At 49.1% G+C, this 17,285-nt stretch overlaps 2 protein-coding genes across 2 annotated transcripts in view; one reads left to right on the top strand and one right to left on the bottom strand.

Annotated features, from left to right (window-relative positions):
• Positions 1-17,285, top strand: part of LOC112675239 (storkhead-box protein 2) — a 556,032-nt gene that overhangs the window by 329,493 nt on the left and 209,254 nt on the right. The window lies entirely within an intron of this gene.
• ENPP6 (ectonucleotide pyrophosphatase/phosphodiesterase 6) overlaps positions 1-17,285 on the bottom strand; it is a 112,300-nt gene that overhangs the window by 10,180 nt on the left and 84,835 nt on the right. Inside the window, exons 4-6 of the mRNA XM_025471835.3 lie at positions 14,178-14,319; positions 13,263-13,442; positions 10,366-10,503 (exon numbers count right to left, since the gene is read on the bottom strand). Coding sequence (XP_025327620.1) covers positions 10,366-10,503; positions 13,263-13,442; positions 14,178-14,319 — 460 coding nt within the window. The remainder of the gene's footprint in view (positions 1-10,365; positions 10,504-13,262; positions 13,443-14,177; positions 14,320-17,285) is intronic.

The following is a 17,285-nucleotide window of genomic DNA, read 5'->3' as shown; positions in this document are numbered from 1 at the left end:
GTCACTCTCTGGTTCTGCAGGCTGGCTCTGATCGTGGGCAGCTTCTCCGAGCTGCAGCTTCCCTGCTGGATGGGATACTACCTGCCTCACAGAGGTTCTGGAGGAGGGCAGGACCGTGCTACAGGCCCCACATAATAGATGCTCAATAAATGGCTGCGGGATGGTCACCAGATGCTGCTGGCTGTGAGGCCAGGCCTCTGGTCCCGTGCAGCCGGACAGTGATGGCTGTGGGGCCTGAGGTCCCCTTTGCTTATTTAGCTGTCATATCGCATCGCACACCCATCCAGTCTCACCCCATAAATCGCTCCCTGGCGTTACCGCTTTCTAAATCACACTATTTCCCTGACTCTCCGTTTCCTGAATTTCCATCATCCCTGTCCCTCCCCCTCCAGCTGTAGCTTGTATTTTTCCATGGGAATGTTTGTATTAACTTACTGCATTTCTAAGCCGTTAGGCCATTTTTGTTCTTTATCTGTCTACGGTGATGATCACAACACATCCCAACTTAGCTTTGTCAGCTAATTGGAGGTGTCGCTTCCCCTCTTGGGCTCCGGGCAGTGATTCTTACGGCACCCAGTAGAACATTCTGCTCCTAACGACAGCACTAATTGTGACCCCCGCAGGACACGTGTGCCCCCATGACAAAGGGACAGATGAAAGGGAGACGGAGACGGATTACCTGGTTTATGGATTCCACAAATGAAACCCTCGGCCTGAAGGTAATGGGACTTTGTCTGATCACAGGCGAATGTGTTTGCTTTTATTAAAGTGACAAGTTGCTCCAGTGAAACAACAGTTCTTAACTGTTTTTTAAAAGTAATAAACTGGCTGCTTATGTGAGAAGCTAAGCATCTCCCCTAAGTGACTGAATGGGTCGCATTTCGTGCACAGCCTTAACCTCAAAATGGCATGTTGATTTTCTCTCCCTTTCCTTTCTGGTGGCTCCCTTTCCTTTCCTGTCGTTGTACCCCACATTGTCATCCTCGGTGCATACAGATGAGGTCTTAGTGATGAATGTGGGTCCCAGACCTGTCAGCCTCCAGAGCTGAAATCCTCAGAAGAACTAACTCCACCCGGAGTCCACCAGGCCCAGGGATGCCACATAGTACCACCTAGTGACGTCCTGGGGAGGCGCCCAGACCCTCCAGACTTGGTCAGAGCTGAGACGGGGACAGATGGGTGTGTGTGCATGTGTCCGTGTGGAAGCCGGAGGGCAGCGCTCCTAAGTTTGGGTCACTAAGAAAACTGGGCTCGTGGTAGGGTTGGGGGCCGTTTCCTAGGGTTGCAGGAAACCCCAGACCCTCCTGCAGCAGGTGGTGGGAGGCCCAAATAAGGGACCCACCTGGAAGGGGTAGCTCCCCTAGTACGGAGGTGAAGGAGGGAACCTGCTCTAGGAAAGCCATGTGGGAACAGGGTCTCGTTGGTGAGCGGAGCCTCCGGCAACGGTGGGGGGGGGGGTGCCCTTAACCACCCTTGTCAGGAGGCAGTGATTGAAGAGCCTGCTCATTCGGTTCTGCAGTTAGTAGACACGCACGGAGCTCTGAATCTGTGTCCGGCTCTCTGCTAGGCTTTGGGCTGAGAGGCGCAGATGAGGAAGGCATTCCTTTACCTTAAAGAGCTTATCTTTGGTGAGGAAAAATGAAGGGTTATGGCTTCTGTGTGTTGGTTCCTGAGTGGGCTGGGACAGGCAGTGAGGTAGGATTAATCACTGGGGAGGCCTGCGGTGAGAATCCCTGTTCATGGGGTGGGTCAGCGTGTGTGGCAGGGGATCCCCTGTGAGAGGCCACCAGGTGGCTCCAACAGAGTGAGGGCAGGCCCTGAGGTGCCCCGGGAAGGAGACCCCTGGGAGCTCTGGTAGTGGGGAAGGCCTGGCACCAAGGAGGCCATGCCAGACAGGGAGAGCTTGCACAACCTCATAACAGGATCTGCATGGGAAGGGAGAAGCCATGGGACAGAAACCATTGGCAGGGGTGAGGAGAAGACCTGGAGTCCTCCGGCCTCAGTGCCTGCATGAGGTGGTGCCCGTCAACAGGGTGACCAACCATCATGGTTGGCCCATAACCAAGGGGCTGCTAGGGACACGAAGCTTCCAGTTCTGAAACCAGGACAGTCCTACACCAACCAGGTCATGTTGGCCATTCTGCAGTGAAGACTATCTTGGAAATTTAAATAAAATCTCCAGCAAGTGTAATTCATTCAGAGCTGTCCCGGACCCCTCCTCTAGACACAAGAAGAAAGCAATCCTGGCACCTTCCTTTGATGAGCCACTAAACTAATTCATCATTTCTAACAGGAAGGAACCAGAAGTAGCTCCACACGAGGAAATTTCCCCTCAGTGTACATAAGAAAGTGGTTGCTAAGCCCACAGAGAAAACTACTCCTGAGGAGACAGGAGGGCCTCCAGCTGCCAGGACAACATCTGGGCTCCAGCTCGGGCCATGCACCGCGAAATCCCTTCATGTGGATGTGGAAAGCTGCCCTCTGGGATCTCCTCCCCGGCCAGCGGAGCTGTTGAGGGCCTTGTCTGGTTCCTCTTGCTCTGTTGGACTTCCTGTCCAGTCTCCCCCCACTGGAGGCCATGGTGGGCACCCCTGCCTTGAAACCTGGAGCGCTCACTGTCTACACTGCTGGATCCCAAGCCGCGCTATGCAGAGACTGCCCTGAGCTTTTCCTGGGCCCTACTTTTGGGTATTTGCATTCAGTTGGTGAGGGTGAGGCAGGGAATCTCTCTGTTTAATGATCTATCCCCAGCTGATGAGGATGCTGGGAGACCCCTGGCAACCATTCACCCGGTACCTACATCATGGGCTGTGTTCAATTATCGGTCCTTTTCTAAGGACACTTCTTATTTATCCTGGATTACCATGCTGGGTCCAAGTCTGTGTCTCAGGCCCTGAGACCCTGAAAGAATTCAGGGCCTTGGGGGGACACAGAATCAGTCGTGCAGTTGGCTCACAGAGGACTATTTCCCACAGCAGGGGCTCCCCATAGCAGGGGGGCTCACTGGCTCATCCAGTCTCGTTGGCCAGTGCCTGTGGGGTACTGGGTGTTAAACTTTTTGACCATCACCCCTCTTTTCAACTGCTATAAGTACAATTCTTCCCGGGAAGTGGGGCCAGGCACCCAGGTTTGCCCCTTCCCTCTCTTGGTGAGGCATCTCGCCAAATCTCCAGGGCTCTGGGGAACACAAGTGAAATCTGGTAAGATTAAAATAAATAAAATGTGAACACCTATCTAAATTAAATCTACTTTATTCTCCTAGGACACAGTTATAAGAGGAACCTCCCAGGTCCTAGAAAATACAATATAAGCCTCTGACATGACCTCAGGCTGAAAGAGGCACCCAGTAACGTCCAAGTCAGGGGTGGCTTCAGTTCAAACTCTTATGGCAGTGATGACAATTTGGCTGGCTCTGGTGGTTTCGCTGATAGGGTTAAGTCTGAGCAACGGTTCCTATTACAAACCCCTGCTTCTTAGACTTCCCCCATTGCTATCCCGAGTGGCTTCCTGTTGGCGTGACTCCTCGGAACCCCATGGTAGTGGTGGTCGGGAACACCCCAGTGCAACGAGACGTCTCCCTAACGGTGTCTCCTTCCGTGTCTTGGGAGGCTGCTTTCCTAAAACAGAACCCACATACTCAGGCCTCAGGCCCTGGTAAGACCCCAAAAAGCCCTCTTGCCACACACAGACTAATCCCTTTGAATAGAAAATGTCAGAGAGCAAAACCAGCCAGGCTCAAGAGAAACAGAATTCCTTGGAGTACAGTGAACGGTTGGAGAGCACTGTGTGCATTGGGCTCCTTTTTTTTCTTTCTCCCCAGGATCACGTTTCCTGAAGTGTGCCAAGGGTGAGGAGGGGGTGTGTGTGCTCCCAGAAGACCCTAATCACCCCCAGAAAGTAAGCAGCTTCCAGCCCTCCACATCCGACTTCCTGAGGCTCAATTAGTTGGGCCTGGACAACACCACTCTAGCTGCCACTAAAACTCAGAAGCCACGTTTTCCAGACTGTCTTTATTTCTCCAAATATTTTGGGTCCAGGCCTAACTGCCATTCAACCACAGGCCTTAGAATTGAGCCTGGCATTTCATATCCTTTGCCAGTTTTCAAAATAAATCTTTCCCCTGGAGACAAATATTGGCCTCCCTTAGAAGCCTGGGCCTGGCTTAGCTGCGTTTCCCTCCACTCAGACAGGAGTCCAGAAGATCAAGAACCACCACCATGTTTCACGATCCTTCACCAGGCTGGGGCCCTATCCTACCTTTCTGAGCACAGTGGTGTGAGGGGGGACACCGTGTAGGGGAGGCTCCAGGGAGGCCCCCTGAAGCAGGGGTAGGGGGGCAAGGGGGCTGGTGAGAGCTGGCCTCCCCCACACTCCTGGCCCCCAGCTGGAGCTAGGAGACCTGCCATCGCTTGGTTTGAACACCTCCTCCCTATTGAAATCTCTTCTCGGGCTGCCAGTAATGAGCCCCAAAGAAAGGCTTTCCTGACTCAACTTACCTCTGTGTACTTGGTCACTGATTGACAAACCTGCAAGGTGAACAACAGCCTGTTGAAAAGTAACCCAGAATCAACTGTCTTGATACTTGCTAATTTGTTTACTAATTCAGGTACTGAGCCTCTGCCACGTATCAGGTTCCACAAGGAAAAAGAAGGCGGAGATGCCACAGGGCTGCCTGCAAGGAGCCTCCCCCCCCAGGAAGGAAGAGTTAAAGAACAGATGAACAAACGCAGTAGCATGAGAGGAAGGGATTCTGGCTTTCAGGAGAATTCCAGGATGGAGGAAATGGGGAGAGCTGGTGTTTCAAGGGAGGGATGGTGTTTGAGCTGGGCCCAAGGACAGGTGGTAGCTGAAAAGGAGAGGGCACCCCAGGGGTTCTGCATGAGGTTACTGGAGCCCACAGATTGTTTTGGGTACAGGTATCCCCCACTTTTTAAAAGTTCGAGTTACACCACTTTGGTTTTGCAAAAGACCTACTACATCAGTAGCTAACTGAAAGAAATCCAAGGAGGATTTTCGCTTTTATGGAAGAAAAGGAAAAAAAAAATGGTGCTTGGCCTTGGTTTTTTGTAGAAGCAGCGGGGCCCTGAGCAGGGGAGTGGCACCGACCAGCTCCTTCCCTGGAAACCACATTTAGCATGAAGCCACCAGAGCTCTGAGCTGTGTCTGTGAGCATCTGTGCTTCAGTTTGATTTATTTTGTGTGTCCACAGCAAGATGTGACCTAAGGTATCCGAAAAGCCTAAGAGAGGTGGCTTTCTGGGTCTGGGGATGCTCAAAAATTTTTTCAGATGAATTAATGATAACTGCTTCTTCACTTTGCACCATTTCTGCCCACAAAAGTTTGCAGAAGACCCTGGCTTCTGGGTGGGGTTGGGGGGAGCCGCATGTAGATGGAGGTGGAGGATGGAAGGATGCACTTGAGTTTGGCAGAAACTACCCTCAGCATTTCCCCCACTTTGCCATTTCCTGTGTTGTTCCTGACTATCCATATGCCAAGGACACGTAGCATCCCCGGGCCTCCCTCCTGAGGGTCCTTGGACCCCCCGCATTGGGGTGACCCCACGGCCAACCTCATTGAAGGTGCCCCTGGGGGAGCTATGAGTGTAGGGCATGGGTGAGTGAAACCTCAGGAGTGGGGAGTCAGGGGTGGCTCAGAAACGGTGTGGCCTTTGACGCCTGGCAAGTGCAAGCAAAGAGGTTTCCAGAGGACAGTGACCAGGTCTTAGGGAGACAGAGGGGGTGGGGGCATCAGTTAAGCAGCCCTTGAAGAAAGGAGCCCAGCAGGTGTGATAGGCCAGGGCTCCACCTAGGTAGGTGGCTTGGATTTTTCCACTCTTCGTGTTTAGTCGGTCCTCTAGGAATACGAGCACCTCGGATTGCTGCCCTGTCCATATACTATAGAGTGCAGGAGCAGAAGCAAACTGTGGGGAGCCACTGGCCAGGGAGCTAGCTTTTCTGTGACAGCAACAGCAGTCACACTGGGTAATTGTGCAATTCCAGGTGACAGATTCAATCTGCTTCCCTGTCTTTATCTTTTTCAGTGACAGCTCTCTAAGTGACCATTAAAAAAAATGAACTCAATTAAGCCTTCCCAGTAGAGCAGCTGCCTTAGAGTCTGCAAAACTTAAATTGGTAGCAAAAAGTTGGAGTTTATGTGGGAATGACATTGTTGCCAAGGAAGCCAAATCTTGCATGTTGCAGAATGGAGGCCATAGAGAGGAAGGAAGGGGAGAGGGAGTCTATTTTCTTGGCCTCAACCAGCACCAATCTGTCCTGACTCAGCCATTTTTCTAATCATGTCTAAATCAGAAAAAAAAATTTTTTTAATTAAAAAAAAAAAAAAAAGACTCCTCTGCTATCCAAACCCAGACCCACAGAGATTGCTTTCAGGGTTGAGAAGTTGGCCCTGCTGCAGACGCAAAGTGCAGTCGTGCACAGAAACATCCTCACATGCACTGTGCACTGCTGTGGAGGCCACAGAGCCAAACACAGCGTTCTTTCACCATGTGAAGGACTTCCAGCCCAGCCCTGAGCAGGAACAAAGATGCAGAACGGAGTTTTCCATTTTCTGCAGTCAAGTAAGTATAATCAATGACAGGAAGATATAAAAGAAAAAAGACCAAGGCAACAGGAAAGAAATGAACTCTTGTTTTTAGGATTTTCCAGAAGACAAAGAGATCATATCCAAAGCCATATCAAGGTAGAATCAGAAATGATCATTTTGACCTGTGAGTCTTGAAAAAAAAAAAAAAAGTCCACGGAATTTAAGGACAGGAGTAAAAGAATAAAGACATTCATTCAGTCTGGGAAACTAAGGTACAAAAAAGAGTAGCTGAAAGACATCTAATAAAATAAAAAAAATGAAAGACATCTAATGTCTCTCAGGACTCAGGGACAACCATGATTTTTCAGAAAAACACTTGTGTTTTTATGTTATAGACACTCTACATGACAGTAATGTCATCGATTGGGCTTCCCTCTTTGAACTGGCTGCTAGGAAGCTCAGAAGCACATTTGTGTTCCATGTCACGTTGTGGTGTGTTACCTTCAGGGCTGACAATGTCCTCGATGCACAGTCACTGAGAGGGACAGAAATAGGTAACCTGGGCAGGGAGTGGGGTGGAGGGAGGGACTTGATTGTGACTGTTTTTGTTGACCAAAATCTTAAGAAGAAATTTTTCTTGATGGATTGATTACCTGCAGAAGGTAAAATGACTTTATGTTCCTGTCCTTGACACTGTGGGGGACGAGTCATTGCAAAGTTTCTAATGAACCAGGCATAATTAATGAAGATTAGTTTGATAGCACCTGTCATTAATAATTAAAGCGGAACGAGATAATGTTGACGGCCCCGATATTTAGTGGGTCAATGCTAATCTTTTCAGAATCTTGTTTTTTTTACATCCTATTTCTCTTCCTTCTGGTTTCTTTGTTGAAAAGCAAACCAAACCAAAACAAAACACTTCCTGCTTCAAATATTCAAAAAAATCACCCCAAATTTCCTTTTTTTTTTGGAAATAATTATATATTTTTAAAACCTTTTCAAGTAATTGTCAATCGCTAGGCATTCTTCCTTTCTGTTCCAGTGGCTTCTGCCCTGCTTCTTAAGCCATACAGTTACCTGGGTAGCCCCTGTTAACTCACTGACTTCGTTCTGGGTCACACAAATGTGTGTCTGTGTGTTGTGTCATCACGTGAGACACACAAAAGCAACATGGTATAAGGTAGTTTATAATATGGTGTGCAATCAGCACGTGGCTGGCTCTCGGAAGACACATAATTCAGCAGGCTTCCTGCAGGAGAGCAGGTCCTTGGACCCTCGGTGTGTGTGTGGGGGGGGGTGTTGGGAGGTCGGGGAGGAGGTGACGAGGCCCCATCACTCGGCTTTGTGAGTGGGCCACCCCCCGCTCGCCAGCACCTCTGTCCCCATTCTCCCATCACCTCCTCACCTTCGTGATCTAAGTTCCAGGGGCCCTGTGTGCCTCATTCCCCAGCCTCTGTTTCACATTTGTCTTGTGACTCTGGCACCCCAGTTCCACACTGCAGCATAGTGCTAGGTCTTAGGACCAAAGCGGACTCAAGGCAGGAATTTTCTAGCCACGCTGCTGTTTCTAGATGAAACCTAAGGGGAGGCTGGCTAGCGAGGTGGGGGCAGAAGCAGATTAACAGTGCAGTTAAAGAATCTTAAGCATCAGGGCTTCTCATTCTCCGGGGTTTCTCCTGAGTCCTTATACCTAATTTTATATTTGTAATTCCATATTCTTTTCTTTAAGAGAGACCCCACCAAATTTCATAATTGTCAGAGTCCCATAAAACCCATATCTGCCTCTTGATTCTGGGGTATATTTGCTCCCTAATAAAAGCAGGAGACAAACAAGAAGAAGCCACACCCCTTCCTTTCTGCTTTGGGGTGACCTGAAGGGGTGTGATGGTTGGGGCTGCAGCAGTCATCTTGTGACCCTGAGGGGAAAGCCAAAAGAACTGCAAAAGAGCTGACTGGGGAGCCTGATGTGATTGATATGATTGAGCAGCTGGATGAACCAACCCAGGAACTGTCTATCTCCAGACTTCTAGTTATGTGAGCTAATAAACCTTTACTACTTAGGGCACATTTATTCAAGTGGTGTATGACTTACAACCGAGAGTATCTTGCTGATACCCCCAGGGCCCCATCACTGTGCTTTAATCACTCAGTGGAGCACCTTGCATCTCCTTGCTGGATGTGTTGCTGCCAAGATGCTTACCTTGCAGAAAGCACTCAGAGCTAGAGCAGCTTTCCTGGTCCCCACCCTACCCTACCGGAGGGTTCAGGGCTCCTCCCACTGGAATGGAGATGGCACCTCATTAGTTGTGCAGTGTCTCTGGCTTTGGCACTCTTCCCACCCAAGACTACTTTCCCATAAATTACTCCAAATCACCTCACTCGCCCTCCCCACCATGAACCAGCTTCTCAGTACACTCGATTTCAGCTAAATATGAGAAAGGAAACACTAGATGCACATCATCATGCTAAGAAATGAGTGACAGGTAACTAGACTGACCCTCATCATCTCTTCACTTTGAAAAACTCACAGTAATTCCACCAGAATTTCCTGAACTGAAAAAGTTTTAAAACGTAAACCCTTCTGAATGACTTGGGGAAAGTTGGCTTTAGGGAATAAAGTCATATAGCACCTACCCAGGTGACACAGTCGGTCGACTGCACATGTGTTCAAAGGAAGCTGTGAGCAAATCACTGTATATGAAAACGCTGTGAGCCTGGAATAATCTCACTCCAGGCAAACCCCAAACAGTGTGATAAAGTGAAGAAAGAAGCATGTGGAGGCAGAAGGACCTTCTTGGAAACTTACAGTCACACAGTGTGGAAGCCAAAGTCCAAAGATAAGATGGGCCCCGCTTGGCCTCAGGACTGTGCAGGCTGACAGCTCTGACCGGGTCTGTTCTGTATCCTGAGTGACCAGATGCCCCTCTTTGAGAGCACACAGGAATGACTCAGTCCCCCTCAAGGCCCGGATTTCATGTCAGGGAACTCCCATTTTTCCACACCTAGGTCCCTAGACTTCCACTCAGCTGTCTGATCTGTATTTCTGTTGATCACCTGCCCTCTCTCTGGGAATCATGTGAGCCCTAGGCCTTAGACCTCATTGGCATCAATCAAAGACCCCCATGTCTCAACACCTGCCATTCTCTGGTCTGTCTGCAAGCTCCTTGCAAACTCACATCTATGATAACCCGTGTCCTCTCCACAAACATATTCTAGACAGGCCTTGACCACGGGTCCCCTGAAGGCCGGCCCTCCTATGCTGGCCGGGGATCAGAAAAGTGGATCCAAGAGCCCAGCCCCGGGAGCCTGCAGTCCAGGCCAGCAGGCAGGAGCTGCTGGAGTCATTCGTGTGTGCGAGGCAATGAGGGTTTGGACCTCAAACGCAAGATGATCTCCTCTGTAAAACCAAGTTGGCTAACTGGGGAACCTGGATCTCTGGAGTTGCGTTTGCCAAACATTTCTCTAAAAGGTGAAAGCAGAGCTGAGCCTCTCCTTGATTTTCACTGCCCTAGAGCGATTGCTTTGGTTCACAGTAATTGTTCCACTTTAAACTGAATAGGTTACATTGTAAGCCTGGGTAATTGAGTTAAGGGCAGTTTGTTAAAATATAGAGACGGTGGAGCCATGAAGTCTAAGGTCTACGGTTTGTGTCTACAGAGTCACCTGACCACGTCTTTTGAGTCTCTAAAAGTGGAAGGAATGCAACGGAGGATACCTAAGTGAAAACAAAATCTTTTAAGGGCAAAAGCCAAATAATTATTTATCCTGGGCTGTTTGATAGAATTGGTCTAATGAACATATTTGTCATAATTTTATGATTACCTCAGTTATGAACCATCCTTCATCAGCCACTAAAGTCAAAGGAGAGACAAATTTCCCTTTCTTGTAATAGAACCTGCTTGGTATGGCTTCTTTCTCGTAGACAGTCATGTGTTCCACTGTTCTCAATTTGTTGTACACCTGCGAAGAGAACAAAAGTGATCGGTTTTGCCTTCTCTTTCTTAACTATATGTGAATATTTGTTGGACTCGGAGGAGAGGGAGAACTTTACAGACCAAAGAGAGAAAGTTAGCGAAACACCTGATAGGTTTGACTCCATAAACATGAGAACCTTCCATATGTCTCAGAGAACAAGGTGGCTTCATCTCTGGGGGCTGAAGATCCACATACCCCATGACCTAACAAGTTAGCCCCTAGGAATCTAGCGAGAGCCCTTCACATTGGTGCACCAGGAGGCATAGAGGGATCTATACTGCAGCCTGGAACAGCCCAGCAGCAGTGGAAGGAAAAAATAACCTGTGTGGTTCTGGGGTGGGATACTACACAGCAACGAAGATGGACCAATTACAGAGCTACGGATCTCCGGGACCTCAGTTTGAGAAAACAAAACAAAGCAAGTTGCGGGAGAATACAGACAGGATGATTATTATTATTATGTGAAGTTCAAATAACTATAAAACTAAAGAACATATATGGTAAAACTATAAGGAGAATTATGGAGATGGTAACTTATAATTTAAGAGAGTAGCTTCCAACCTCTTAGATAGCTACTGAACAGAGGTGCCCCTTTTTACTTTACAATATTTTATAATAATTCATCTACTCAGTAGTTAATAGACAAGATTACAAAAGCTTATCTATGTCAAAAACACTATAGTAAAATTAAAAGGCAAATGAGGAATAGGTCCGCCTGATGTTAAATACCACTAAGATCAAAGAAGAGGGTTTGTTCTTTGACTTGACCTAGAGCCCGTCTTACCTATACCCGAGTCTTAAAAGTACTAGTCGTTGTCTGCCATTCATTACACTATCTTCATGATGAGGGTGTAAACTCCGCACAGATTTTCAATATTTAGCGGCAGCTTAAATATTTATGGCTGACATTAAAATCAACTGGCTGATGTTGACTTGTTGGCCCTTCGCCAAATCAGGCACATATTCCTGGGTAGAACTGAATCTAAAATTGAGTTTTTCAACTCAAATCTGGAGAATAATTAGCCTTCAGGCTGTTTAATAGAGAGTTTCTGACGACCCCATGAGTTATGATTCCCATAGTTCTAAAGGAAAGTAGGATGCATTTGCAGAAAGATTTTGGATACGTGAAAAATCTGATGACACATACCAGGTCTCACAAACTGTTGTGTCCCTCACATGACAAACTGTCACCCAAACACAGCCCCCACTCTTGAATAATCCACCAACTGCTTCAGGCAACTGCCTGGCTTGAACCTCGCGCTGAAAGAAGCTCTTCCCAGCTCGTAAGCTGCTGATGCTCAAGCATTCTGGAGGCGGCACGTCCCTGAGCGCCAAGTCGGAGATACAGATGGTCTTCCTTGCCAAGAAAACAGAACTTCTTTGCAAGAAGCCATTTTCTGTGGGACCTGCCAATGTGTAGAGTATTCCTCCTGGCTCCGAACTGAAGAATTTCACCTCCGCTTCCTGACCATGGAACTTGAGAAAAAGGAGCGTCCCCAGGAAATGGGGCAAGACTGGGGAGGAGTGACATTGTTGGCAACTGTGTCTCTCAATCTCCAAACAGACAGATCTTAGACTTTTATATGGGAGTGGACAGGAGGGGCTAAAAGGACCAGTGGAGAGGACCCCCTCCTCCTGCACGCAGTGTCCATCAATACCAACAAGCATCCATTGTCAACCACATTGCTGCCATGAGGATAGATGGAGGCGCCAGGCCCACCCTAGGCCTATTCTTGGCACCCTGTGGTTGGCCCCTCCACTGGCAGCTGTCTGAGCCTCTCCCAAGGAAGAGACTCATGTCCTGGTCTGGAGCATGAAGTTCTCTCTGGGAGTGGGCAGGAGCCCCAAAGCTTACCCTGGAACATGATGAGGCAACATGGGGCAAAGCAGCTGGCCAAAGGCCCTGCTCCTTCCTCATTTTCTCATCATGATTTACCAAGTGTTACAGATAATTATGGTTTGGAGAGAAGAGTAAATAGAAGTCTAGCCATCTCAGGGTGCTGAGTTCCTGGAAGGCAGTGATATAGGGAGCATTCTCTTGGGGATGCCCCCCGTCGATGGTGATCATTGTAATAAGTGGCATGTAGGTCATCCTTGAGGTGGGCCCATGTGTGTGCTCGCTTCTGTGTGCTCTCTAGCAGCCCAGGAGGGTGGCTATGATGGCATCGCCCCCTGCATGGACCCAAGAGAAGCAAGGGGCCGGGTCAGGGAGCTATGAGTTCCGAGTCTGTGATCAGGGTGGGATCTGCACCCAAGCAGCATGGCTCCTTAGATAAGGAGCTGACCCATGGCACATGTGGCCTCAGCCTTTGTTCATTCATCACTTTCTATCTCCAGTTCCCTGATGGGAACAGATCAGAAGGGCAGCTTTGTTCCGGAGAAAGAGCATTCTCTGTACGCATCCGATATCCCCCCTAGTTTTGCCTGAGAATTGCCGCGTTTGGGCCAATAATAAAATAAAATAGCCCTACCAAAGGGCTAAGAGCTCTACATGCCAAGCACCGCACATCCTTTATCTCCATTTAATTTCCACTAACATCCATGCAGTAGATACCATCATGCCCGTTTCAGAGAAGAGAAGACAGACACAGGAGGATGAGCAACTTGGCAGAGGTCAAGTGAGCGGCAAAGTAGGCCATCTGCCCCCAGAGGCCCAGCTCCTGGCCGGCACTAAAGCCACAGGGCCAAGGTCAGCTCCCTTCTTCACCCCCTTTCCCCCTTCCCCCCATCATGGTGCTTCTTGCCTCAGAGTGTTTCCCAGGGGCTGGCCAGAGGCTCACAACAGGTCCTCGGTCCTTCACTTGCTGCAGGTCACTCAGGCTGATGTACTGGGTCAGCTCGATCACTTTGTCCATCCAGAAAATGTCAGTCATTCCGTGATCTGAGAAGATGATGACATTGAGGTGGTCCTGCAGCTCCCGCTCCTGTGGGAGGACAGAGGTCATCAGGACGGCGCCCGGACCAAGACGTGCTTACTCTGGAAAGTCTCGTAAAGAAGTGTTGTCAACCGTTAAGTTATAGGGGAAAGGATCCTTTCTCAATCCTAGACTGAATCGTCTACTTTTCTGCCCTGATGAGACCAGTTCAAAATCACCGCAGAAGCACTTTGAGGAGGGCAATGTGAAAGCACGCTCCGCTTTCTGGTAGAGCCAGAAATCGCCCCTCCTGGGCTTTATTTAGCCTTTCCAGCCACTTTCTTGATTTTCATTTGCTTCAGCTCTTTCTGCAAACTTGTGTGGTGATATGGGAACTGTCACGTACCCATTTTACAGATTGGAAAACAAAGGCCAGGGAGGTTTTACGCTATCTGGAGTCATCCAGCACCAGGCACAGAACCCAGGTCTGGTTTGCATGCCCACTTGAGCCTGGTTAGCAGACTTACTGAAGTTGTTTGGTGAAGACCTGGGCCATCTCGCCAGCTAGGCCAGGCAGTAATGCAGATCTGGCCATTTCAACCCTGCTGGCCTGCCTGTAAAACAAGGGGATCCCTTGGTGTCTGAAGAGGCCTTGCGTGAAGAAACCAGGCCCATGGCAGCCCGCCGCTGGCCTGGCCAGCTAAGGACAGCAAGAAGGAAGGTGTTGGGGGGTGTGGCAGTCAGGGAAACGGGAAGGAAGTCACGAGAGGGAAGAGCAGCCTGGTGGGCTTTGCTTTTAATTACCTGGATCCACTTGGTCATGTACTTCAGGACGGTGTCCACGGCCCTCAGGGCGTCCTTCCTCTGAGGCGAGGAGGGGCCGTAGTGGTGGCCTTCCACATCGATGCGCTCGTGGTATACGGCCGCCAGGTCGGCCCGGCCGCTCCTGGAAGGAGCAGGTGGAGAGACCAAGTCGAGGGAGGCCTCGCCGGCTCTCTCCCCCTCACTCAGCGGTCCTCTGTGGAGGCCCCGGCGCCCCCAGACCCCTGGCCCGCGGGCCAGGCAAAGCTGCCGCCTTAAAACGGACACAGGACAACTGCGTGGAGACAGCCCGGCCCCGAGGGCCCCACTCATGCATGTGGCACTTATTAATAGACACTATTATTAAGAGACACTTACTCTATGAGGACGTTTATTCCATGAAGGGCCAGCTCCAGTGTGGACGGAGTCAATCCTAACAGTGACCACACTTCCACGCGGCCCAGGGAGACCCTGGTTCTGGAAGATCTGTCTTTCTCGGCCACGGTGCTGATAATAGTGACAACGGCAGAGTACTAACCACCTGAGCCCTTGACACTGGGTTAAGAATGCTCAGGAACTAGTGATCTGGACTGGAGTGAGGCCTAAGGCGTCGGGGAGGGGAGGCCAGTGTCAGGGAATGCACCTCCCTCCTTCGCACAGTGCTTGCCCCCGTCCCTCCCTCTCTCCCTCCCTCCCTCCCCAGCTCAAGCTCTCCCCACAACTGCTCCCAAAGCCCCAGAAGGGAACAATGATCATCATGATGACGATGCTAATGATGAGAGCAGTAAGGGTCAGAAGGTGAAGCAATGCAAAAGAGATTCAAGCTAATTCTTTTGTTTGGACTTTACAAGGGCTAATAATTAATACTCTTGCTGCCTTGCCTTATTTCTCTTGAACAGCTGTATTTTAAATGCACACATACACAAATGAGATGGCATGGTGTCTCCTGATGTGGCTGCCCAACACTTGGAACATGAGCAATAAAAGACTATGTGTCCTCAGGGTGCCTGGGTAGCTCGGCTGTTGAGTGTCTGCTTTTGGCTCAGGTCGTGATCCTGGGGTCCTGGGTTCCCCTGCATGGAGCCTGGTCCTCTCTCTGCCTGTGTCTCTGCCTCTCTCTGTGTCTCTCATGAATAAATAAATAAAATCTTAAAAAAAAAAAAAAAAAAGAATGTGTGTCCTCAGAGCCTGCTGTGCCTCGTGTCTTGCAATCCATGGAGGAGGAGAAAATCTCCTCTCCGTCGTTCAGAGAGTGGGGTTTGCATGACTAGAGCTAAAACCAGCCCCTCCTCATCCTCCAGGTCTCAGGGGGAGATGTTGCCCCTTCCACGAAGTAATGCTCTTTCACTCTGAGCTGTAGTGGCCTGTTGAGGTTCCGTCCCCTCCTCTAAACCCTGAAGTTCTTTCGGAGGATGGCCATTCACCCTCCACTGTAGCTCAGCTGTAGCTTTTTGTATTTGGCATACAGCAGGAGCTCTATGACGGTCAGTTGAAAGTATACTAAGAGTGCTCAATAAATGACACTGGGTCAAGCATGATATTGAAGGTTTTTCATTCATTATTTAATCCTCACAGCAACCCTATAAGATAGGAACACACTGAACAGAGAGCTCAATATGGTTGTCCGCACCACACAGTTGTCGAGAGATGGAGCCAGGACTCAAGCCCACAGTGGGCTGACTCCAAAACCCTGACCACAACCACTAAGAAAGACCTCCATGGCCCACACCAACGGGGCAGCATTTTGCTTAACCTTCTGGTGGGAATGGTCCTTATTCTCTGTTAAGAATCTCACCCTTCTTGACGGATAATGCTCCATGCCTGGGGGTTGGGCATGCCTGGAATGCAGAATACCGGAACCACCATGAAAAGGGTCCCTAAGAAAAGCATTTGTACATTTTGCAGATGGGGAAACAGATCAGAAAGGATTCTAGGACTTACTCAAGGCCTCACAGAGACATACCTATACCTGACGTCATGAATCTCCAAGCTGAGAACATTTCTACGAGCCTTGGCTTTTGAAAGTCCGAATCTCCTCCATTGACTACACTGGGGAACAGTTTTCAGAAGATATCCCGAAGCCTGGAATCTTCCTTCTTTATGGTCATACTTGCCAAGAGGGCTTGCCCTTTAATGATGCTGTGATGTTCTTCTGTGCACCCTAAAGGGCATTTCTTTTATAGTTTCGAAAGCACATTGGTTTCAAGTTAAGCAAAATTGCTAGTCAAGTGTTTTCTCTTTTTTAGAACAAAACAGGCCCTTCGCTAACAAATACCATTAACCACCCTCCTCCACAGTGGAGACTGGATTAGGTGTTTCTCACAAGTGATATTATCATTATTCATCCTCACTAATATGTGAATGACTAATCCATCTATAGACAGCAGAGGACAAAAAGTCACTCCAGGGTCCCACAAGCCTGTGGGTGGTGGGTGAAAGTTCTCACTAGGTAATGACATTTTCGTACACATCCCTAAACTTTTTTGAGGCCCATGTTCATTACACTGATAAACTAATGAACATAATGGAACCTTCCATAAAATCATTCCCTCAGATAAGTCTCAGCCTTTAGCTGCTTTATGCACTTGCATCTGTAGCTTCCCAGGTGTGCAGATTCACGCAGCATATCCTGTGTTCAAGAGTGCACGTTTCTGGGTAGGGCTTGCGCGGGACGAAAACTTCACCAAAGGGTTGACTGATGCATTAAAACTCAAGGCAATGCTTGTAGGTCACTGCACTGTAGGCAGCCACTCGGCTGGTTTCTTTCAGGTTCTTCACCATGTTCACAGATCCCTGTGCGATCAAGAAGCCAGTATCACAGATTTACCCGACGGCTTTCTTTCAAGGAGCTGTCAACCCCAGGTGAGAGGAACACTGGATTTGGGATGCTGGCGATTCAGGGATTTATGCACATACTTTTGGAAAAGACTTCTAGGTTGGAGTTTCATCGATTTATTAGGAACGCGAGTCTTCAAGGTCTGAGAGCTCTCGCCTGCTTAGAGTTTAGCAGACAGATTCTTGGTCGCCAGCTGTTTTCCACATGGATCTGGTCTCCATCACAGGTCAGCTCATTTGTAATGGGGCGGTTGGGTGAGGAGCGATGGGTGGAAA

Source organism: Canis lupus, chromosome 16, assembly GCF_003254725.2.
Source record: "Canis lupus dingo isolate Sandy chromosome 16, ASM325472v2, whole genome shotgun sequence".
NCBI classification, from domain to species: Eukaryota; Metazoa; Chordata; class Mammalia; order Carnivora; family Canidae; genus Canis; species Canis lupus.
The sequence above is the reverse complement of the archived record's forward strand: the minus strand, read 5'-3'. Positions and strand labels throughout refer to the sequence as shown.